Source organism: Neolamprologus brichardi, chromosome 8, assembly GCF_056152115.1.
Source record: "Neolamprologus brichardi isolate AB-2024 chromosome 8, ASM5615211v1, whole genome shotgun sequence".
In the NCBI taxonomy this organism is placed as follows: Eukaryota; Metazoa; Chordata; class Actinopteri; order Cichliformes; family Cichlidae; genus Neolamprologus; species Neolamprologus brichardi.
The window spans coordinates 7,611,063-7,635,209 of record NC_142111.1 but is presented as its reverse complement, the minus strand read 5'-3'; the positions used below and the strand labels follow the sequence as shown (position 1 = coordinate 7,635,209).

Below are 24,147 nucleotides of genomic sequence, written 5' to 3'. Positions count from 1 at the left end.
ACATAGACTTTATTTAATCCCACACTGAGAAAATTCACTTGTTACAGCTGCACAAGCGACAGGAAGAAAGGGCGAATTAGCGCTATATTAGAAAAATTTAAATAGAAAAAAAGAAAAGCCAGAATACACCAATATTTTTCTTTTTTTTATATGTACATAAAGTGCAGTGGGAGTGATAAAATATACATGTGCTTTTATACAGCATTTATCTTGTGTGGGTATTGTACAGTCTGACTGCTGTCGAGATCAAGTTCCTACGACAGCGATCCGTCCTACACTGTGGCTGTAACTGTCGCATGAAGCAGCAACAAAATGGCAAAATTATAGTATTAATCGGCTGAAGCTGAGAATTCTTGAGCAACTGTTCTGCAGCCCCTCTGAAAGTCTTGCAGTGTTTCTGGTTTGGTTTCAGTAATTTTCTATCCAGTCCTTGTAGATGCCCATTTTCAGATACATTTTTTTTTCAACTTGTTGCACAAGTTGGCAGGTGTATAAGACCATCTAGAGCCCATTTATGTCCTTGAGAGACAGAAAAGAAATCCAGCAAAGAAATGACAGAGGACCTGAAAGGCATCTGGACCTTCAGTTGATCCAGTTACTGTTTGCTAAAGCAGAATCTGAAATGGTATAAATTTTAGTTTGGCTGTCAAGAAGTCATTCGTGGGGAAGGGAAACAGGGAGAAAAGGCTCGAGGACTCAAAGTCGGTAGCAAGAGGTGATGAACCCAAAAGGGAAATTTTTGGTTCCCAATCGGCAGCAGCCTTATATATCAGATATTTCAACAAAGCACTGCATGTATTTTTTATTTTTATAGTCAAACATAAAGAAATGAGGGGTGACTCAAGACTTTTCCACAGCATTGTACATCTAATACTAATGACAATCAGTTATACACTACTACAGAATACTTTAGAGATTTCAGTAGACGATAAGCTCAAGCTCAATGTCAGCACCACAGTGGAGTGCTGGATTCAATACTCAGTGCATTTGAGAGCACTCCTGGTTCCTTATTGAGGAACATGTCATCAATTCACCTGTTCCAAATATTTGAATTGTAGAGATGTAAATAAAAACTGATTTCATACAAAACACAGACACAATGGCACAACCAGCTACAAACCCTGCTTGACACATACGCCCACATTGAGAGCTGGTCAGAGCTCTACAGTGTCCGGTTAATGATTTACCTGCAGGAGGTCATCACTGAGAACTTCTGTTTTCTCTGCTCTGTGGGTGAGAAAAAATAAACAAGAGAGCACAAATTAGCACTGACAGATGACGGCAGACAAGTGGTTCAATACACTTTGAAAAATATCTGAGGGAAATGACGTTAACCCTGAAACGCTGGCTTCCACAGTTAAATTAAAATCAAAGCTGTGCCCTTGGAATCTGTGGGAATGTTGAAAGAGTGTGTTGATCTTTTTAGTTTGTTTCCATGGCTCAAGCAGTCAAGCAAGTCACGTTTCTCTTCAAACTTCAGCGTGTCCTTAAACTGAATAAAACGAGCAACAATACAGAAGGTGTGTTTCTGTTTACTCTTTCAGTTTCTTGTTTGCTCAACAAGCCTTGATTTCCTTAAGCTGCAGGAGCTCAGACTCATGTCTTCATGCGCACAGCATGCAGCCCTGCTCTGCCTGAACTATTAATAGCAAACTAATAGTTGGACTTGAAGAGGTCAGACAGATTAGATTCACTTAAAGAGAGAAGGCTGGGAAAACACAGGCACACCTCAGACTGCTTGTTAATGCCTTCACACGGGGTGGTGGCTTCTTGTTAGAGAGAAGGGACAGTTTACTGCCTGTTGTATTGTTATTTTTCCTTGTGTGCCATAGTTATATTGAGCTCATACAAGCAATACTTCCAATGAATAAGTGCTGTATTTTAGCCAACATCCGAATTTCTAGGGATGAACTAATAAATGGTTGTGAGTCAAGCAAGGGAGGCATGACATTTAAGCAGTCTACACTGATGCATTTGTGCCCAATTATTGTGCAAACTTTTCCAAGTGCAGGTTCAGTCCTCCAACTGAGAGAACCTGAAGACGGTCATTTGCCTGAATTTTGGGAGATTTGAGCTCTAAACAAATCCTGGGCCCTCCTCCAAAAACTGCTCTCTATGAACTATGGTAACCTCCACACAGCTGCTTTCAATTACCACACAGAGGCAGGGAGCAAGGAGAAACGGACTGACAGAGAAGGGAGCACAGGTTTGGGGTCCGAAGGAAAGACGCACAAATAGGGTAATCCATTTATTTATTTATGTTTTTCAGAGGTGATTAGGGGGGAGTTAAAGACTCCAAACCAGAATAATCTGGAATCTAAGATGAATGGAAAGATGCCCTCCAAAAGAAAGCCACAGTAAAACATCTAATAACCCACAGAAACCTACAGACAAGACTTCAACATAGATGTGGAAAAATGCAAACACGCCCCATCCACACACACACACACACACACACAAACAAACACACACAGTAATGTGCACACATGCAAAAAGTGATTACAAAACCACAATATGCAATCCATGTTTTGGTCTAGTGTACATGCTGGAGCGCTCTTGGTGTGGTCCTGATCTTAAAAATCAAGTACTTTTCCCTTCATTGCAACACTACAGCTCACACCCTTGTGCCACTTGGTTATGTCTAGAATCATTTTAATTAATTCAATTTTAGATTAAATATGTTAGCAACCAAAGAAATCATAAGGAGGTTTTGAGAGCCAACCAGTTGGAAAATACAGGCCTGTGTGATTGAGGCCTAAGCTGGCCAAGTGGTGCTACCGTTTCACAGATCATTAAATAGGGCATACTATCCAACCAGTTTGTTCAATTGTTCATGTAGATGCTGCAAGACATCCTTGGTTTAATAAAAAATAAGAAGAAGTGGCTACACTTCTAGGGTACCTCAACAAAAACTGTGGGAAAGGCACTTTAAAAAAAACTCACTGCCATATTCATGCCATTTAAACACATTCATTTTGCATCTGGCCCAATTAATGACATGTGTGATTTATGAGCTGAATCAAAACCAGACTAAACCATTTACAAGCCAAGAGAAACACAAGAAGTTGACTGGTATCCCTGAGCTCCGCTTCCTGATGCTGATGTGAACAAAGAAACCTGGTGAGGTGTGTTTATGACGTGTCCACTCGTGGAGACGCTGGCATTTCACCTGAAAGCAACACTTTAAACCTTTAAATGCAGTGTCACAGAGTCAAAAATAGGCTGTGTGCAGCCAGATCAGAGGACAAACAACAAACAAGACAATAATTGTTTTGCCAGCATCAGCTGACTGACAGTGAATAGAGCTGACCCCGACGTGCCTCACTGAAGCAGCAGCCTTTGGAGAAAAGTGTGTCAACTGTGCGCTGCATGTGACTTCTTAACAACAAGAGCGCCTCGCTACACGGCCGTGGATGCTGCTTGTTCAGAATGGTAACCATGGTGATCTACTATGAACGCAGAAAGCGATTAAGCAAAGCCGTGAGCACAATACAGCGGCTGTTACCGGCCACTCAACACAGTCACTAAACTCAGGAGCCAAAAAGGGTCTGCACTTACAGCAGCAACAGTTGGCAGCTTAAGGCATACGGTAATGGATACTGGGCCTAGATGAAAGGAGCTGGAGGTATAATGGAGTGACTCAGCTCATACGGCGCATCTAATGTGGCTGATTACGTAAGCTGATAAATTAACCTGAAGCATAAGATGGAGACGAACAGCAAAGATGTATAGAGCCAGATCAAGATAAAGCTAACCACCAATATTCATATCCAAATGTTGTAATAATAACTAGGTAATTAAACTACAGTCCAGTGTGCAAAACCGTAAAAGGGATGCAAACAACAATTATTTTCTTGATTCAAAAGTCTCAAATATGACAGAAAGTTGCAGAAAATGAGTTTTAAAAATTATTTTGTCAAACTGAAACTTAAATAAGCTCCATGTTTGCTATTAGAGTAATTACTGTGGCTGTGTGCAATGAAGTGCCATCTCATTGGCTTTGAAATGGTTGCTTTGAAATTGCAGCAACCACTCATAATTAGCTGCCATCTTCAAAGTGACTGTGGTGCATCAAGACGGCGATTAAACTGCTATAAGATGGAGTCACCTGCTACAAAGCCACATGTGCACACGAGATGTGCTCTTCAGCGCAGACTGACTCAGATTGACTGCAACGTGTCGGCAAATTAGCAATCAGTGTGAGTCAGACTGTAGCTGGGTGGAGACAGGTTACCTCCGACCAGATGACCTTGCGATAAATTGGACGCTGGGTTACTTATGGTTGCTGGGATATTTAAAAGTAGAATTGCAGCAGAGCCTTGGAACCAGATGCCCCAATTGTTCACTCATTATGCGTTTATACACCACTCTGCATTCAATCATAAGTTATTACTAGGCTCTGGCTCTCTCTAAAGTGTGCTTTTTATTTTGTCCTCTCTTCCTCCCCTCACCCCCAACTGGTCACGGCACATGGCTGCATCCTCCCTAAGCTTCGTTCTGCTAAAGGTTTCATCCCGTTAACAGGGAGTTTTCCTTACCACTGTCGCCAAGTGCTTGCTGAAAGAGGGACGTCTGATTGTTGGGATTCACTGTAAAGTTGTATGGTCTCTATTTTTCAATATAAAGTGCCTTGATGTGAGTGCTGTTGTGATTTGGCAACATATGAATTGAATTGACTCTACACTTAACCAAGCAAGCAACTATTTTAGTCAATCACCAAATGCAAAAAATATTCAGTGCAATCACTTGACAACCACCAGTTTTTTCCCCTGGTGACAGGGAGTTTTCTATGTTATTTGAACTTTTTTATGATGGAACCATTATTGAGACACATGGTAGTGATCTTGTTAGTACACTGTCATTTTAAGTCTTTGAGATGTAGCGCTTGGTTTTAAGCAGCACTTGGAAACAGCAGCCTAACCTTGCACGTATAGCTTACCAGTGCCACAGAGGCATCCCAGCTGATACATGCCATTGTTCATGTGGAGGGGGAACGCCCAGAGTCACCTATCTTTGTTAGCTCTACGGTGACATTTTGTTGATTCCTGTAGGGAGAGTTTCTTTTCAACTTGAGCCTCTCTCAAGTCGATCAAGGACTTTCAAATACAATGCATGATTAAATTGCATAACACTCAGCTATGTTGTTAGATATAGCATCAAAAGAGGATTATATAATATTGTTGTTTATAAAGCCAGTCAATTATTAACAATGGGGGAGGAGGATAAAAGCGTTGATGAAAACAGTGCAAGCAGAGAGGATGATATTTAAAAGTATTTGGCAATGTGCTGACCGCACGCTTGGGAGAATAGAGGCACACAACAAAGCAGCTATAATTAAAAGAGATGCAAGTGACTGTAGCAATCTACCTCTGCAACCCAGATAATGTCACACACATCTAAATTTAGTTGAGGTGGTAAGCAGTGGGGTGTGCCAACATGCTTAACTGGAAAAACTCTAAACATTTGAGATGTTTTTCTGGTTCATCTATGTCTGAGTTCCCACACATACATGTGCTTGTCTCACCAGCACCACCCATTATTGCCAAAGTGTTACTGTCACTTTAGTTCCTGACATCACCACGAAACACAGATAAGATCTGTGACGCGCATTTCCAGCTCCTTATGCTTTATTCTCTAACAAGAGTAGATCTCTGATTCAAAATAATTCTTATCTTAGGCTATGCTTTCATCAACTATCAGAACAAGGCGTTTAGGCTCCATGTAAGCCAGCTTTCTTCTGAATATAAAATTTGACTGGCAGGTTTGTGGGTTTGATGCGTGCCTTAGATATTAAGGATATACGCTCTCTCACAAGTAGAAAAACTGTCTGAAACAAAGTGTTTAGAGCAGCCTGAAGCTGTAACTTTTAACTCACCAGAGGCTTTGGTCATGTTTAATATGCAGATCATCAACTGTATGGCAAAAAATAGGAAAAGCATATGAAGTCCCCATTAACTGAAAGTTATATGGAGTAAAATTCTCACTGCATTCAAGGACTGTGAGCATTCATTTTAATGCAGACAGCAGTCATAGTCTATAACTTCCTATTGCCAAGTTATCTCCTCCAAAGGTGTCACTATCTGAGCACATTACCTGCCGCAAACAAAGATAGACAAAGGGTCAGAAAGTTCATCGACAGCAAACCATAGTAATCTAAAAGGAGAGGAGAAAATAAAATCCCCAACATGAATCACATGCCGCTATCTTTCTGTTTCACTGTCTGATTCAACATCAGTTCTCCCGAAACTCTCTCTCCTTCTTCTTCTTTAGAAAGCGTGGCTCTGGGACGCAGCTTCCTGTTTGTAGAAGGAGAGATTTCCTCAGAGCGGCTGCTCGCTGGACACAGTGTTCTGCCTTCGCACAATCACAGGAACCCAGGGGGGCAGGCCGAGACGGCCTTTTGCACTCCTAGGCGTTTTGCAGACTCAAGCAGCCACAAACATAATGGACGAAACAGAGCATGCTCGCTTCGCTCCAAATCCAACCGCTGACAGACCACTCACTCAGAAGGCCGTGCATATGAGTGTATGAGGGATTAACCCTACTTGTGCATACATAAGAGCAAGTAACTACTGCATGCATGCATGCATGCACACACGTGTCTGTTTTCTGCATTACACTCTCTCCATTTCTAATTTACTGCTGCTGAGTGCAGACAGGGAATTATGAGTATTCCAGCTGTCCTGCTTCTCCTGGTCCTGAGTTTTTGGCTTCAGGAGCAGAATATCTCCATAGACCTCCGTGTTAGTGCTGCTGTTGCTAAAGTAAACACAGAATGCACGTCAACACACTAATAACTGCAACTTAACAAAGCTGCCAACAACTCAGTTTCTGCCAGCCCTGTCTGCTCATGTGCATTTTCATTTACCGCTGATTAGTTGGTCGATTTATTACTTATAAATGTTACAAGTCCAAACTACACAAATTATTTCTAAATTAGGCAAAGTGTATAACACACATCTGCCATCCTATGTCTGCACTGCCTGACTGATATATAAAAGATGTAATCATCATATAAAACAGTACAATAAAAATAAAACTGAAATTATATAGCTTTGAGTTTGGATTTTGCAACTTATATATTCAATTTTTTAAACCACTGTTAACCATTGTAAAAATAAATAAATAAATCCTTGAACCCACCTGTTAGGGACTTTTATCTGGTACCATGCACTGTTGGCTGTGCCCAATATCTGCCTAAGGTGCATACCCATAACACCTGACATCATGAGAAAAACCTCTCAGGGTGAAAAGATCCTTTGACATGTCTCACCCTCATGTTTTCACAAGGCTGAGCTTATCGCCAGATATCCAGTTACACAGGGACAGCATGTGTCATCACACAGAAACATAAAAGCACTTGCCGACAGGTCCACACATGACAAAATAAACCCTTGCTTAATTTTTCTAAGAATGGATCTAGCTTCAACACTGCCGCACGCCTCAAATTCAAAGGAATGACGAAAGGAGATTTGCTATGCTCTTCTCTGTTTTCTTTCCTTTATATATTATTACAATGACGGATGTGAATATTAAACCAAATCTCAGGCTTTGGACTGCTTTAAAGCTCCATTTCAGACAGTTTTAATAATTGAGGATATCACTTCTGGAGTGATCTCAGCCACACAGCTCTGGCTGCCAGCGCTGAAGCAGCTGCTCAAACTTTCTGTTTGCAAGGGTCAGCCAATCAACCAGAAGAGTGCTGTGTTCAAGAGAGATGAGCTAAAACACTGATTTTCAGACCCATTATTGAGTGAAGGGCTCCGACAAGAATAAAAGAGGGCTATTTTTAACTGTAAAACAACCCAAAAATAAAAGTGGAGGCGGCACATAAAGCCCCTGCCACGGTCTCATAGGCTTTAGAGTCAGCACAGCGCTTGAATTTGATGCCTACACTCAGCTGCATGGGGGCAAGCAAGAAAAGACATGGACTAGACAGCAAAGGTTTAACCCCTTTGTCACAGACATATCAGTATAGCGTTCATGAGGTATCAGACACAGACTCTTATCATTTTATATGACTCTAACAACTGATATGGTAGGAAACCCATATCGTATCTTTTATAACTGTTTTTTAATGTTTTAATAATAAATGGGCAGGTTTGAAATATTCACCCTCTTCTACATAAGCACTTACAAAAAAAAAAACATTTGAAAAGCTGCTAAATCAGTTCAGCCTTAAGAGTTTTTCATCCTTCAGTCAGGTTGTCAAACAATTCATTCATGAAAGTCTGCTCTACTTGCCAGTGTAGCCTTTCCTTTTATTAGGTTTTTTTTTTATTAATATCAGTTCATGTGACTCTCTTTCTTTGAATTTCACAGCCAGAACCGCTACCAAACAAGTTGGTGTTAGTTTACAATAAGGTTAAGAGTTAAATTCCGGTCCAACAAGCTTTGGAAAGCTGCTGAGAACAGCAAGAAGAAAAGTGTGTCTGCTAGTTTGCCTATAAAGCTTCGGAGCTGAACACAATACTTGCCTGCCGACTGTTTGATTGGCGAGCTGTTTCATCCGATTGAACTGCTTCTTCATTTTCGCTCCCTTGCCAGTTTAGTCGTCCGAAGTTAAGCTTCAAAACCGGCCTTTGGTTTGTCATGAACTTCACAAGGGGGCCTCTCCCAATTTTCCAAGCTGTCGCTATGACAGGGAAAAACAAGCGAGAGCCATTGAGCCCAAAGCCAATTAAAAATAGTTCGTAGCCGAGCTAGCCCCCCGAGCTAGCCCTTCCCAAGTGGAAATTCTAGGCAAAAGTTCCCGCTGGGGGCGACGGCATGACCCGCGAACCTCCTTTTTGGTATCTTTGCGTGCATTAAAGTCCCAAAGTAACCCGTGGCTAACTTTCACCGGCTCCGGCGGCTTTTCATGGCTGCTCTCGGTTGCTGGCTTGTCTGTTAGCCGAATAGCTAACACTGTTAGGGGAGCTGGATAATCCGTCGGCCGCTTTTTTCCACCAGAGCACAGCAGATGACTGAGAGCTGAGTGCGCAGCAGCAGCAGCACCTCACCTCTGCCACTGCCAACACACACACACAGCGGCAGGAAGTAACGTAAGTGCACGGCCAGCATCTGCCAGGCAGCACCACCTCCCCCTGGACACTGCCAGGAGAAACCTACTCAAAACAATGCCTTCCTAAACTAAAACACCAGGATGTTTGTTTTTGTTTTTCATTTGTATCACTAATACTAGTATAGTGGAAAATGGGGGAAGGGGGGGTAGAAAGGGCTTCTAGCAATATATATATCACTATCATATATTATCACTAATATTAGTATAGTGAAAAATCACAGACACATTTTTGGGTTTAGCTCAAATGGGTTGAATGCACTTAAACCTTGTGGGTCTAGTTAATATAAAGCATCTAGGAGTTTGCTCACAGGGTTTCCACATAGAACCACATTCATTTTGTTCAACCTTCTTTCCTCTTCCCAGCAGGTTAAAATGGTTAAAAAAAAATAGTATCTACAGTGGTGTGAAAAAAAGAAGCTTTCTTTCTTCAGTCATTTCTGTGAAAAACTAAGTGCAAGTGATTGAGCAGCTTGTAGAGCTACCTTTAGGAGCAGTAACTTCAGGTGTTTGCTTTCTGTGTGAGTTTATCAGTCTCTTGCATATTTGTTGGGGAGGTTTGGCCCAAACCTCTTTACAGTGTTGTTTCAGTTTATTGAGGTTTGCAGGCTGTTTCTTATGCTCAGCTCTCTTGAGGTCCTGCCACAGCACTTCAGTCAGGCTGAGTGATTGCAGCACCTTTCCTTCCTGTTTCAGTCTTTCTGTTGGAGCTCCTATTTGACTCCAGAATATCTGCATGTACAGAGGAGTTCACGGCTGACTAAATGACTGCAAGGCGCCCAGATCCTGTGTCTATAAAACAAGCCCAAATCACCCCTCCACCACCGTGCTTGAAAGCTGGTCTGAGGTGTTTTTGTGCTGGTTCGGGTTTTGCCAAATTATGGCCAGACATCTCCACTTTGTTCTCGCCTTGTTCCAAAAGTCTTGTGGTTTGTTCAGATGCAACTTTGCAAACCTAAACCATGCTGCCATGTTTGTTTGTTTGTTTTTTTGTTGGGGGGGGGTAGAAAGCGCTCATGGCAACCTTTCCAAACAAGTCATACTTGTTTTTTTTTCTAATTGTACTGTCATGAACTTTAATATTTAATGAGTTACTGAAGCCTGCAGAGTCTAAGATGTAGCTCAAGGGGTTTTTTTTTTCAGTTTCTCTGAGCATTGCACGGTTTGACCTCGGAGTAAATGTGCTCTCTTGTGGTATTATGTTAATGCACCTGAATGCTCCAGACCTACAAACTGCCAAAACAGAGGTGCTCACACTTGCTAATGGCCAATGAATCAGGTGCATTAGCAGCTGGCTCCTTCTGACCCTCTTAATTCCAACAGAAGTAGTTGAGGGTATGCTTAAAAACCTTCTTTGTTTCACACAACTGTAGATTTAACTTTGTTAGCTTGTTTGTGAGTTTGTAAATATTTCCTGCTTTATGTTTCCTGCAGGCTTGAAAGCCCTCTATATGCTCATTCATGCAGTGTGTTTTTTTGCCCAATAATTTGTTCCACTGTAAAACTATAGGAATTTGTTTTAAGTTCCAGTAATGAACTTTGACTCCAGTAATGTTCCTTTTCTTTAACATGAAGATGGACCACATCATTAACTACAGTCACACCACCAAAAATTCACTATGCAAAATCTAATAAAAGTCTCCAGACTCACTGTATTTAAGCAAAGGGAAAAAAAGACTTGATTTAAACTGGCAGGACAGAGAAGAGCCTTTGGGTTGCTGCTTTCCTAAACGACAAGTCACTAAAATCTAAAGAAAAAAACATATTACCATTTGAATATATTCTGACCTAAGCCAGTCAAAAATACAATAAAAAGTTTCACTGACCTGAAACAAAAGAAATTAGGCTCATTATAAAACAAAAAGATGAGGAAAAAATGCAAGTAAAGCCGCAAACTTCTGATGGGACTTTCCACAAAGACCAGTGACTAAACAGCTTGGAAGTGAAAAAAATGGGAGCAGGGTATGCAGCTGCTGCAAAAGACACTTTCAACTGTTGATATTACAGACTTTTTATGTGGCTTTATGTTAATAATAATTAGGAATTTCATTCAACTGATAAAGATCTACTCTGTTAACGTGGCTTCCAGGGTTTAACATTTTGAATGATCTCAAATTTATGTCAAACCCAACAAGAATGAACACAAAAGATGTTCTTTCTAATAAATAAATAAATAAAATGAAAGCAATGACAATACACAGAAAGAGATGCATTTTACAGGAAGCATTGACATCACCAAGTCTGGGAATGGAGCCCACATCCTTTTTGATATGCAGCAATAAAAAAGGCTAATGCCATTCAACTCAAGTAACCGACACCAGTGAAATAGCTCCAAAAGACTTGTGCCAAGAGCCAAATGCATTACGCTTCTGTAAGATCGAAACTGTGGATTTTAAAGATTTGCAACTCAGCTGTTCATTAATGCAGTCACGTGGATTGTTCGGAAATCACTCTGACAGTATCAGACTGTTTAATGCAAACCTCACAGCTGCTTATTACAGTCTTTGTCTCATGGTCTCAGCAGCTGTACACTTTGTTATCTTCCTGTGCAGAATTCAAAAGGATTAATTATCTGATTATCTGAGTGACATTCAGTGTCCTCAGTGAGACTGACTTTAATGTGGTGGGATTTCCCTTTCAGTTTGCCCACAACTGTGTCAGAGGTCCAATTTCATATGTTATTGTTCTGCATATGCACGCCTACTTGCTTGTTTAACTCTTTTGATGGTTGTGGTTTTGTTAGTGTTATCCTGTAAGAGCTGGTTTACCTCACACACCTTCTTTTTTTCTTCCAGCTGTCCCCTGTAGGGGTCGCTACTGCGGATCATCTGCCTCCCATCTGAACCGACCCAGAGCTTTCTGTCACACCAGCCCTCTGCATGAACGTCCTCTCTGGCAGCTCCAAATTTAACATACTTTGTCTAGGGTATCATCCGATGAAGAAGATATCTCAAACATACGTAATGAAAAATGTCTGAACATTTTTGTGTTGACTGTCATGTCTAATTTATTCATAGCCTATACCACACTGAAACAACAGAAGCTGACCCAAAGTGCTTCAGAGACAGGTGCATTTGGATCCCAGGTCTCAAAATAAATAATAAATAATAAATAAATAAATAATCCAGTTTCAAAATATTTCAAGGTGTTTTCCCCCCATGTATTAACTAATTATTATAGAAACTAACAATCACAGTGATTCAGTGGCCCATTAAAATGTGTCAAAAAATTTGCTAATTGGTGATGATTCATCTCATAAATCATGACACACCGTTCTCCCCTGCATAAGTGGTCTTTATACGTTAAAGGTATTAGTGTTGGTATTGGTATTGTCTGTACTGACCCTCTATTTATTTGGTATATGATCAATACTAACATTTGCAGTACTGCACAAAAGTACTGCAGCACTCTGCGTTGCTTTTTTTCCCCTTTAACCTCTTGAGGTTTATTTCCTCCTTTTTCAAAATAAGAGCACTTGTAGTACTCTTAATCTGAAAAGCAAACCCAAGCCGGAAGTGATTATATTTTGCTTCCGGGCAGTTGTTTATTCATACATTTTCAGCTCCAAGTAGTTTGTAAATAGGCAGCGATATTTATAGCCTCGTTACGTACCGGTTATTATTTCTGCCATCTCGTAACTTGCAGGTTTTTCACCAGGACTTCCGCCTCCCGACTATGCTCGCGGTGTTTTCTCTGCAGTTTTACTAGTTAGCTTATAGCAGGTAACCAGCAGGTGGACGAGCAGCAGGACGGGAATCACCAATGGCAGCTCGGCAACCCTTCACAGACACGGACACTGCCGATGAAGCAGTGAGGGCGACGTGTGACGATGCAACCACATGCAAAAGGTAACAGCATCATTTGGAGTCAGTAAAGGTAACTTAAGGCGAAGAAGTCAAAGGCTAATTCTGCATGAGTCAGTTACCCTGATATTTCAATGCTATCGTTATTTACAGCAACACCATCGAAATACAGAAACTCCTCTCTGGTTGTTGTTGACACAACTAGGCTGTTTAGTTGTATTGTTTGTGGGTTTCTATCATAAGCATCCATTTAATATTTCAATGAGTAATCTGTCTTTGAATGTATGACACAGCTTCATGTAGTAAAATCTATGTTATAGGTTTGCTACCAGTAAAGGCTACTGGAAGGACCCTTATATCCAATACTTTGTAAGATCTGTAGGAGACCGAAAGGCCCCCGAAATCAACAGAGGCAAGTAATGAAGCAGCTTTCCTTAAAAGCACTTGGCCTTTTATAGCTTGTTGGACAATCTCTGTGTAGTATTTGTAATATCATTTCATAATTTGTAATTTAACATATAAGCTGGTGAAATATAAGCAGCTCATAACACTTGTTGTACAGTTTAGTTAGCTTTTGCATGTCTCATGTGATTTGACAGGTTACTACGCCCGTGTGCAGGGAGTGAACCACCTCCTCGATGCGTTTCTAAGGAAAACACAGTGTGACTGTCAAGTCATCAACCTGGGTGCTGGACTGGATACCACATTTTGGAGGCTAAAGGTTTGCAAACAATGAGCTTGCTTTCTTCGCTGTGCTCTAAATCTGATTTTCATTCATCTGTGACTTTAATCATGTCTCATGTTGTGACATGACTGCATCCAAGTACCTTCTATTTGCCCTCAAAAAACTTACTGCTAATCTTGTGTGTTTATATGTGTTATAGGATGAAAACCTCATGCCACGGAAGTTCTTTGAAGTTGACTTTCCAACTGTTGTGGCAAGGAAAATACACAATATAAAGTAAGACAACGTGATTTTTCTGCTCTATTCCAGTTCTAAGTTTGAACTTGCATATTAGTCATCATTTTAGGTTTATCTTAATTTATATCCATTAAACATATAACAAGATCACCCAAGGCTGAACCTTTTGTGCATACATGCAAGAATCAAATACCTGCATCTGTGATTTTTCTAGGGGAATGAAGCGAGCCTCATTCAATGATATTTGCATACAGAATGGCTCTTATAACCTCCTCTGCGGATTTAATTATGACTAAATGAAAGGAAAGTGAATGTCATATTTATATTGGTTTCTTTGGTGACTGTAATGTAGAGGAGCGATCCATAGAGGGAGCTAGAACCTCTTGTTTCATAAAAAAGATCATTTACAGCTGGGCCGCAAAAGGGCTGGAGTAACATTGTAACTGTATTTGCAAAACAAATCAGCCTGTAAGAAAAATTTAAACGCCACATTAATTAATTTACTAACAGGGAATTTGAGTTAAAAAATACACTAAAAGCTACATGCACTTAATGAACTAATAATTATGTAGTTCTGATTTGTATATTTATAATGTATAAATACATTTTTAACACTTTGGAACTGAAAATTTCTGCTAGTTTGTATGTAAAACACCTGAATGCTTGTTTACTGCTGATATTGTGTTTTAATTATGACTTTACTTTCTTTGATTAGGACAAAACCTCCTCTGTCCAAACCCATCATCGAAACCCACTCAACAGACTCCTTACTGCTAGGTACACAGTAACTGGTGCAGTTATTTTGGTATCCAGATGATGCTTCAGTGGCTATAAATACCAATTATATGACTCCAACTCTTTCTAACTGTGGTTCTGTCTTTCTCCAGATGCCCACAGCCTCGAATCAGATCGTTACTGTATCATTGGGGCGGACCTCAGAGACATCTCCAGTTTGGATGAAAAACTGAAAAAGTTTCAACTTAACCCAGAGTATGTGTTATACATTTTCGTATTTTATCTCTTAAATGGAAAAATCTATTTTAAAAAACCTCCCTATCATTCCACTTTATTAGTACCTTTTACAGCTCTCTATCAGTTGTAATTTGTTTTCGCCCAGGGCCTCAAGAATTGCAGCTTATCTCTTTGTTGTGTGTAAGTAGCTGAAGATAACAAGGGGCACCCTACTGATGTGTGTGGCTGCAAAGCAGATGGAATGTCAACCTTCTGCAGCTTGCATGCCACGCCCATAAGGCACGCTTGAGTATGAAACACTAAAACTCAGTCAGACTTAAAATGCGTCTGTATGCTTAGTCATGGTTTTGCTTACATTCTGCTAAATATGCTAACTCGGGGAGCTAGCATGACTCATGAACAGCAGATCTGAGCGTTAATTTGTTCTACTGCGAAACACGACATGGAAGATTCATTTTAACCGCCATAGTTGTGGTTTATTTATATTATAGTGTTTCTTTGTATGCCACACACCACTGCATTTACAGGTACATAACACATACAACTCTGCAACACACACAAAAAGAGCCAGCGAGAAACGCAAGCAAAAGTTTTTTCCCTTTAGAAATGATCATTTAAAAATTGCATTTGTGAAACATGCAAGTGTGACACATGTCTAAAATAAATACATTTTAAAAGAAGTATTTTACACAGCACTGTAGATTATTTATGACTTATTACAAATGAGCTTTTGTCTACGTTTAAAATTATGCAGGATCCCGTTTAAGATCTGTAGAAAAAAATGTTTGAAATAAGAGTTTAGAAAATTGTGTCTTGCACTTCCTGTGCGTTAGGAGCCCAAAACTCTTAGTAGAACCATGAGGTCACTGAGCAATTGGGGGGCCTGTAAAGGATGTGCAAAATGTACATTCTCGTCCCTTGCGCACAGAGATTCCTACAGATTTTCTGAACTTTTTGATGTTACTGCCATCAAAAAACGTTTTTCTTAAAATAGTACATTTTCTCACTGTGACATTTCTGTGTTCTATTGTGAATAAAATATGGGTTTGTGAGATTTGGAAGTCATTTGCTTTTTAATTTTTCATTTCCATTTTACACAGTAATTGGCTTTATAAATGAACCACAAAGAACCTTAACATACTGAATTTCTTAAAAACATGACAGTGGTGTGCTTTTATGGTTTCCTGTTCTGTCTGTTATATGACTGTGTACCTCCATAATAGATTATTCATTTTTAAGTTATTGTGGTTGCCTTTACAACCTTAGACACCACTTTAATACATTTTGTTATGAGGAATCTTTACAGCCACCTTCTATCCTTCAGCTGTTTGATATTTAGATTCCAGCTGTAGAATCACTTTACCAGTTGTGTTGAATAAAAATATGGGAAAGACAGATAAGACAAGGACATTTTTGCAGCAGGGCTAGCGGACCTTTTTGAGATAGCTGGGAACTTTTCTTTTTTTGGCCTAATTTACTATTGAAAGCTTGCATAAGAACAGGAAGCAGTTTTTTCCCCAGTCTACCGGCATTACAGGAATATGAGCACCTTCACTTTTTTCCACTACACTGGATTAAATGAAGAAATTTCTGCACATTATATTCTTCTGCATGTGGATAAATGTTTTGTCTTTGCCGAGATCTCACTAAGTGCATTCTTGATATGTTCTTTTACGTGCTGGTCTCGTCTCCAGGTTACCGACATTGCTTCTGTCAGAGTGTGTGCTGGTCTACATGACACCATCTCACTCCTCCAACCTTGTTCACTGGGCAGCAGAAACCTTTCACACTGCCATGTTCATCAACTATGAACAGGTAAACAAATTTAACAACTTCATAATTAAGTACTTGGTTTTTTTTTTCCAAGCATTAGTTGCAAATTCTTTTGTACCTTTCTAGTCGTCGACTGTTTGCAACCTAAGTATGACACACTGAGTATTTGAAATGCTTCGTGTAGATTGGAGCTGAGTAACAGGGAGGTTTTTATGAAGGGAGCAAAATGTGATTTGTGTGCTGTCTTTGTGTCCAGGTCAACATGAGTGATCGATTTGGTCAAGTGATGATCGAGAACCTGCAGCGTCGCCAGTGCACCCTGGCGGGGGTGGAGGCCTGCCAGACTCTGGACTCTCAGGTAACCTCCATCTCATCAGTTACTTTGTTAGCATCAATACACATCAGTTATTATGAGCAGGTTAACTAGCTGTCAAGTTTTAGACAGACCCCCAACAAGTTGAGTTCCCTCACTCAGCCTGGAGAAGGTTTTTTTTCTCTTGTTAAAAAAGAGTTTTTCCTTCCCACTGTTGCCAAGTACTTGCTCACATGGGGTCAGCTGATTTTGGAGGTTTTCTCTTTATTATGTTGAGGTCTTTACCTTACAATAATAAAGCTCCTTATATAAAATTGAACTGAACATCCAAGAGATGCTGTGTACACTAACAAATGACACTGCGTTGCTGGTTGTATTATTTATTTTGTTTTGGGAGGTTTTGCAGACATTAATTTGTCTTCGTTTGCAGAAGGATCGGTTTCTGAAAACTGGCTGGGAACACGTTGACGCTCTAGATATGATGACGGTCTACAGTATGCTCCCTCAGGATGATGTGGCAAGGTAATGCAGGCAGTATCAAGCATCTTGAGGCAACTGTTGTTGCTATTTGGGGCTATATAAATACTTTCTCTATGGAAGGATGGATATCTGCTTATCTGCTATCTGGTCTGTGCTTCTGTAGAAATTACCCAAACACTTATTATGTAACTCCATGTAATGTTTGGTTACGTTATGTCATGATGCACTAAAGTACTGTCAGAGTGCTGGCTCTGCACCAGCAATGGCTCTCCGTTACTGTCTTTTTTCCCCATCTCCACCTGTGTGTGGATGGTGGAGGGATTTCTAGTGGGACCTAAATTCAGTCCCAGTATTCAGGTCCTCTAACATATCAACATATAGCTGCTTTATTTAACCAAGATAAATAAAGCAGCTCAGCTGTGCTAAAGCAGACGATTCTGAACTTGAATGCTTTAAATGTTTATAACCCTTTTCACTTTTCCGATACGGATATTACAAGTTAGCTCATTTGCAGGTGGTAAATGGAAGTGCTGTGAATGCCGTGGCAGAGTCATGACTTACACATTTTGGTAAATTTCCAAGGCCATTTACCCGAAATTCGCTTCTTGTCGTCCATGAACTCTTGACCTTGCTGACTCATTAAAACACTCTTTTATTTCAAATCCTTCCCCTTTCTCTACCTCTCTGCTCTTTTCCCACAGTGCTTTCACTTCCTTATTTTACCATTATACATTTACACTGGATTAAGTAAGCAAATATATATTTAGCAAATCAAATGTTCCACATTTTTTTTTCTCATTTTCAGCTATAAATTCATCTTTATCTGTTTTTTTTAATATGGAAATGTTTTTAAAATTGTTTCACTTAATCATTTCTTTATTGCAGTTAATGGTTTATTTTTTATGTCTTTATATACATTAGTTGAGTTTTATGTGATTTTTAGCTCAATAAAGAATTTTTAAGCTTAATCTATATCTCCAGTTTTCTTATTGTCGATAGTTCAGGCTTTGGTGGTTATGTTTGATACTCGCCGAGCGTAGAGTGGGCTTGCTCGGGTTCTTGTCTTGCTTCTTCATCTTAATCCAGTTAAATTGTGACTGTTACCATTTTATGAGCTAGTAAAGCTGCCAGTGAAGGCCAGTAAAGTTTGAAGTCCTGACAGTATAATTGATGTCCATTTTTATGGATTCTCTGACTGGAGATAACGAGAATATTGAATATTGTGTATTGAATGTACTGTGTCTTAAGCCCCCCCCCCCCCCCCCCCCCCCCCCCCCCCCCCCCCGGATTACTTTCGTTTTTTGAGTGCAGCAATCTATTGAAACCTAGAAGAGCAAATCATTCAGTGTTGCTTCAGTTTATCAGTTTAGCTTTTTTTAAGGTCCTGCCACAGGATTTCAGAGTTGAGGAGTCAGTTTTGATTGGGCCATTGCAACACCTTGATTTGTCTCTCTTTTGAGCGTTGCACGATCTGTCGCTGTGGTGAGTTCACCATGGGAAGAATGTGGCATTGTGTTAACACACACCTGAATTTTACAACCCAGTCTACATGACTGTGGCTTCCTGAAATGAGAAGTCACATTTTAAGACAAAGTCTTGAGTAGATTTTCATTTCTTTCAGAATTGAGCGTCTGGAGTTCTTGGATGAGAAGGAACTGTTGCAACAACTTCTTCAGCACTACAATATCTGCTGGGCCACCAAGGATAAGCTTAATCTGGGTAATGCACACTTTAATGTTAGCCTTATGAATGGATACGTAAGCTGTGAGAGGACATCAAAGTGACAGACGCTATGTTTCAGGATGTTCTCTGACTACAATGGTGACAAACTGACTGTCAGCGTATTTACTTTGTCGTACTCGTGCGTGTTTTTCAGATCCCCCGCTCATCAGTTTGAATGTCTGCTGTGGCCATTAACAAGAACAGGTCATGTTCTCTTTCCGCAGGTCTCTCTCAGTTGGCGTTTTGAGCATTAAATTGCGCCACTTTTTGTGTGTGTCCGCCAAAACCAACAGCGGGAGAAGACGTGTCAAAGGAGGCCTAAGGAAAGAGGAAGTCATTAATTCTCTGTCGAGCCCCTCATCTGGGATTCGTTCCGGTGTGAAAAGTCCCGGCATCAGCAAAATGCAGTTTCACAAGCATCCTTGATATCCCTGTATGTGTCGAAGACATGATGAGAATTGTGAACATGTCCAAAAAATCAACAAAATCTGCTCTTGTGTGATGGAGATGAAAGAATGTATTAAGAATCCCAGATGTTACATATTTGTGCTTTCCTGATTTTCATGTGCCATTTTAATTTAATTTATTGATCAGATTATTCCTTGCATGCCATAAATAGTGAAATGCATACAAATGCTCGTTAATTTTACATTTACCTGCAAAATGTTGTCCCTAGCTGAGAGAAAGTGACAGATTAGTTTGTTATTGATTATATTTGATGATCAATCAAGTGCAGATAATTAAAGAAAATCTTTTGTGTAAGATGTCGTTGAACTGTCAGTTATCTACTTTGTTATGGACGTCATATCTGAACGATTATGTTTAAAGCCTTGGCTTATCCAGAGTGCGTGCGATATTCTTGGGAGTGAACACCACGATAAGTTCTGAGAATTCTTGATCGCATTAATTGCGCAGGTAGACTTTGGGTTGGGTTGTATCATTGACTGATGACTTTATTTAGGGGACCTTATAGATCATAAAAGTTACTTATTTATTTGTATTGGTATCTGTAGGCTTATTGATGAGCTTAGGTTCAGCAATAAAAAAAAAACACAACTAAACATTGTGATTGTGTAACAGGACCTTCACCCTGACTACTTTGATGTTCCACGACAAGACTAATCATTTAACAAGCTCATCTTAAATATTTTGGCAGTATAAAAAATTGAAGGAAGGAGGGGCATCACAGCGAAAACGCATGGACGTACGCATTTCCCTTTTGCATCATCATATGTGTGGCTTATATACAGAACTATATGCTGATCGTACTGTAGTCCACCAGTGGAAGTGGAGGGAGTCAAGCACAGGGCAGAAGGTTTCAAATACAGCATGTCAGGGCTAGAAAGTAAGACAGAGGTCTTCACAGTAACCGAAATGGGGGAGCCGAAGGTGGAGAAAGACATTAGCAACAGAAGTAAGATACGATGCAAATATGAGCTGTACATGCAGCCCTGTCTGGCTGAGTTGTTGGGAACCTGCTTGTTTGTATTTGTGGGGTGTGCCTCTGTTATCGGGAACGTGGAAACGGGGGGTGTCATCCAGCCTGCCCTGGCACATGGACTGGCCCTGGGAGTGCTGATCACAGTGTTTGGGCAAATCAGGTACAGATTTATTATATACTGTTTTTTCTTCTTGTATTTACAGTATTAAAATAGAATTTTTGGGATTTTGGTTAGTGTAAAAGCAAAGAAAAAAACAAATTTATGGATATTTTTAGGATTTAGTGCTTAGAGTAAAAAGCCCTAACTTGTAGAAGTTGCTTTAATTTAAAGAGCATCTAGGTGTTGGAAACCACAGCAAAAAAAAAAAAACCCTTTTAAAAATATTCTGATGCATTTTTTGTCACACTTTGTATTGCCTCAGTTTGATACAACAAAGGTAGCACACACGTAAACACATTATTCAAACGCTCTATTCATCCCATTCTATTCTTTGATCCTTTTTCATCTATTCATCCATTTTTGACGGACAGTTGTGACTGCTTGATCACTTTATAGACTAAAATGAATTCCAATTCTTGCAGCGGGGGACACTTTAATCCTGCAGTGTCGCTGAGCGTCTACCTGTGCGGGGGGATGAAGCTGGTTTTGCTCGTACCTTACATCGTAGCTCAGATGGCCGGAGGAGTGGTTGGTGCTTTTTTGTCAAAGGTAAGATATAGTCTAAATAAAAGACGAAATACTAAAGATACGCAAATTCATTATAAATCAAGATGTTAAATTTTGTCGTCAGTCTAATTGCTGATTTTTTAACTATATGCTAAAATGCAAAAAAATGTTATTTCATGCACTACCAATGTGGAAAATTTGTTTTTCTTTGTAATCATTGGCCTTTAGACAGTGGTAAGAAGATGTCAACAATTTATATTTAGGGTTTTATTTTGTTACAAATAGTTTTCTGTAAGTTGTGCAAATCACTATATATTTCATTTAATTATTTTATTTCTATATTTCAATGTAAAAGTAAGAAAAAACAAACGTGCAATGCAGAAATAATAATAATTAATTAATGAATTAACTAATTAACTGATGGAGTGATATGTTTTAAAATCTGTAAAAATCAGTAAAACTGGGCTCTCAAGACTTGAATTTTCATTATTTCATTATTTTTACTTTGATCTGGCATGACTCTAATGTTTTGTCATGTAAAATGTGAATTTACAAGGTTATGTCATCATTTTGCATCATTGAACCCAATATTTTTGACTTACTGTGTATAAATATGGATGACACACTATGACAGTTCAGAATTGTGATTTTTGATTACTTACCAAGCAGCACTTTGACTTCAAGATTGATAACATCATTGACTTGACCTTATCAAGACTGAGCCAAAAACATTTACCATACAAGATTGTAACTTAAGATCATTAAATGATATTTTGATTTACTGAAAAAAAGTTAAGGTTCCAGTCATGTTATATCCTATGTGTTCTACTTGTTCTGCTTTTAGGCAGTGTATCCCTCTAATAACTATACCGCTTCCCTCGGAGGAGCCTTTAAAGCGGTCTCTGCTGACGCTGGTAGAGCCACCCTGGTAGAAATGTTGTTGACCCTGATCCTCACCATGGTGGTGTGCCTGGGGGCCGTCAACAGGAAAACCCAAACGGACTCGGTTCCTTTTTGCATTGGCCTCACTGTGGCTGCCAACATACTTGCTGGGTAAGAATCTCAGGAGGAATCACTGGGAGCTAGACTCTAATCACTATTAGGGCCACGATAGGAGCCGTGGTTTCAGATTTAAAATAATAATAATAATAAAAAAAGGTCTACTTGTTTATTTTGTCCTGCTTTTGGTTGACTTTTGTAATAAGTACTGAAAAGGAGAAAAAGTAAAACTCAAAATGGCAGAACCTAAAGATACTGGGTCTTATTATAGCCCATGGGGGTCTCACACTGTGGGGCAGTGCCACCTTGGGGGGTGTTGCTAATGGGGGGAAATTAAAGTGAAACTAGTATGATATGATAATATGATTTTTTTTTTTAGGGAAAATAAACAAGAGCGTGCTACTGCTACTACATCATCTTTTTACTTTACTAAAATTAAACTTTTTTTTTTTTGACTTAAATCACTGATACAAATTAAAAGATGTAGGGTGTGAACTTCTTTCAGCTCATAAAGCAAGGCATGACAGCAAAGGTCTGAGAACCACTGGAACAGGTTAATCTCTGTTCCTCTAATATATCCTCATGAGTTTATTAACTTTGTCAAGTTTCCCTTTTAAATGAGTCTTTATATCATGCACAAGCATGTGGACCATAATCCCATTGCTTGTATATCCTGTTTTTCTTGCATGAGAAGTGTGTTGCTGATCTGCATCACTGATTTCCAGCTGTATTAACGTGTTGGTTTGTCATGACTGTTATTTCAGAGGGACTTTGTCTGGAGCTTGCATGAACCCTGCCCGTGCCTTTGGTCCTGCCATGGCTGCCAACCACTGGGACAATCACTGGGTCTTCTGGGTTGGACCCGTTGCTGGTGCACTGCTAACTGTCAGCATCATCAGGTAAAGATTCAGGACATGTTATTTGCTTTTGCATCCAAAAGTCAAACGTGCACATTTCACATATGTCTAGTATAGATTTGTAGTTCCTCGTAAAAAAGGCCATATTCATGTAGCATTGCAGTACTATTGTTGGGATGAAAGTGGGTGGCAAGTCAGCCACAATATTACGTTCACCTTTTTAAATACTCTTAGTATTTCGGTAGGTGTTATTTATTTATTATTAGTTACTTCTGCAAGGCCAATCATAATGCTTAAGTATTATATCCTTCTTAACCATTTATAGACCCAAAAAACCTACTATACTGGAACTCCTGGGGTCTTATGAGACACACTTTGCAGTTACATTAAGTCTCTCTAATGTTGTTTCTATTTAGATTATGCCTCTTTGAAGAATCTGTGTATTCAGAATACACACATCCTACAAAAGATGGAATATGTGTAAAAAGCACACAGTGGCTTTGTACCACATCATGTGCATTTTAGCAAATTTTTCTTAGATGAATGAAAGGTCATGACAATAAATGGATAATAAATGTGATGGAAATAAGCAGTAAAGATGATCTTTTTTCGCAGGTTGTTGATCGGTGACCATAAAACTCGAGTTGTGCTAAAGTGAAGGCCTAATTCATTAAAGAGGACTGCAGAGACCACAACCAGTTGATGGGTATCTTGGCATCTTTTCCATTCGGATGGTCATACATTTCTCAGCAACATGTGAAGAATGTGTGCCCACAGATATCCACCATAACTGTTGGCTTCTATTGTTGGGCTGGAAAAAGTCCAGGCATATTTAACAATAAAAGTTTCTTCCAAACGCTCACACTGTCTGCACTACTTACTTGAGTCTTTTGTATTTGTTTGAATCAAAGTCCCACATGGTAAGGACTGGAGTATTTTAATAGTTTTATTACTTAAATGACGGTACAAGGACAGGCCAGTGGCTTAAAATATAAAGGCAGATTAGAATCATAAACTGGTGTACTTCGATCCAATGAGACTTGAAACGTAGATTCTTTTTTTTTTTTTTTAAGACAAAATACTTGGTTGCAAGTGAAAATTTCATAATCAAAATGAACAAAAGTCTTGAGTCACTCA

The 24,147-nt window shown here is 39.5% G+C and overlaps 3 protein-coding genes across 8 annotated transcripts in view; 2 read left to right on the top strand and 1 right to left on the bottom strand.

Annotated features, from left to right (window-relative positions):
• Positions 1-9,008, bottom strand: part of arhgap17a (Rho GTPase activating protein 17a) — a 33,823-nt gene extending 24,815 nt beyond the window's left edge. For all 6 annotated transcript variants that reach the window (XM_006800905.3, XM_035912147.2, XM_006800907.3 and 3 more), the window contains exons 1-2: positions 8,478-9,008; positions 1,188-1,227 (exon numbers count right to left, since the gene is read on the bottom strand). In XM_006800905.3, coding sequence (XP_006800968.2) covers positions 1,188-1,227; positions 8,478-8,530 — 93 coding nt within the window. In that variant the 5' untranslated portion in view covers positions 8,531-9,008. The remainder of the gene's footprint in view (positions 1-1,187; positions 1,228-8,477) is intronic.
• Positions 9,009-12,590: 3,582 nt separating this feature from the next.
• lcmt1 (leucine carboxyl methyltransferase 1) lies at positions 12,591-19,808 on the top strand. The gene is made up of 11 exons (XM_006800904.3): positions 12,591-12,909; positions 13,185-13,276; positions 13,464-13,585; positions 13,749-13,825; positions 14,502-14,563; positions 14,674-14,776; positions 16,453-16,573; positions 16,788-16,889; positions 17,275-17,366; positions 18,946-19,043; positions 19,271-19,808. The coding sequence occupies exons 1-11, from the start codon at positions 12,824-12,826 to the stop codon at positions 19,291-19,293; spliced, it is 978 nt and encodes a 325-aa protein (XP_006800967.1). The 5' UTR covers positions 12,591-12,823; the 3' UTR covers positions 19,294-19,808.
• Positions 19,809-19,941: 133 nt separating this feature from the next.
• LOC102798950 (aquaporin-8-like) lies at positions 19,942-23,861 on the top strand. The gene is made up of 5 exons (XM_035912156.2): positions 19,942-20,647; positions 21,070-21,196; positions 21,999-22,207; positions 22,918-23,052; positions 23,626-23,861. Exons 1-5 carry the CDS (start codon positions 20,376-20,378, stop codon positions 23,666-23,668), a joined length of 786 nt encoding a protein of 261 aa, XP_035768049.2. The 5' UTR covers positions 19,942-20,375; the 3' UTR covers positions 23,669-23,861.
• The last annotated feature ends 286 nt before the right edge of the window (positions 23,862-24,147 follow it).

Bases quoted from the DNA above. Each gene is read 5' to 3' on its own strand.
- lcmt1 (XM_006800904.3), top strand. From the start codon at position 12,824: ATGGCAGCTCGGCAACCCTTCACAGACACGGACACTGCCGATGAAGCA. The intron at 14,564-14,673 runs GTACACAGTAAC...GTCTTTCTCCAG, and splicing joins AACAGACTCCTTACTGCTAG to ATGCCCACAGCCTCGAATCA. The intron at 17,367-18,945 runs GTAATGCAGGCA...CATTTCTTTCAG, and splicing joins CCTCAGGATGATGTGGCAAG to AATTGAGCGTCTGGAGTTCT.
- LOC102798950 (XM_035912156.2), top strand. From the start codon at position 20,376: ATGTCAGGGCTAGAAAGTAAGACAGAGGTCTTCACAGTAACCGAAATG. The intron at 20,648-21,069 runs GTACAGATTTAT...CAATTCTTGCAG, and splicing joins ACAGTGTTTGGGCAAATCAG to CGGGGGACACTTTAATCCTG. The intron at 23,053-23,625 runs GTAAAGATTCAG...CTTTTTTCGCAG, and splicing joins CTAACTGTCAGCATCATCAG to GTTGTTGATCGGTGACCATA.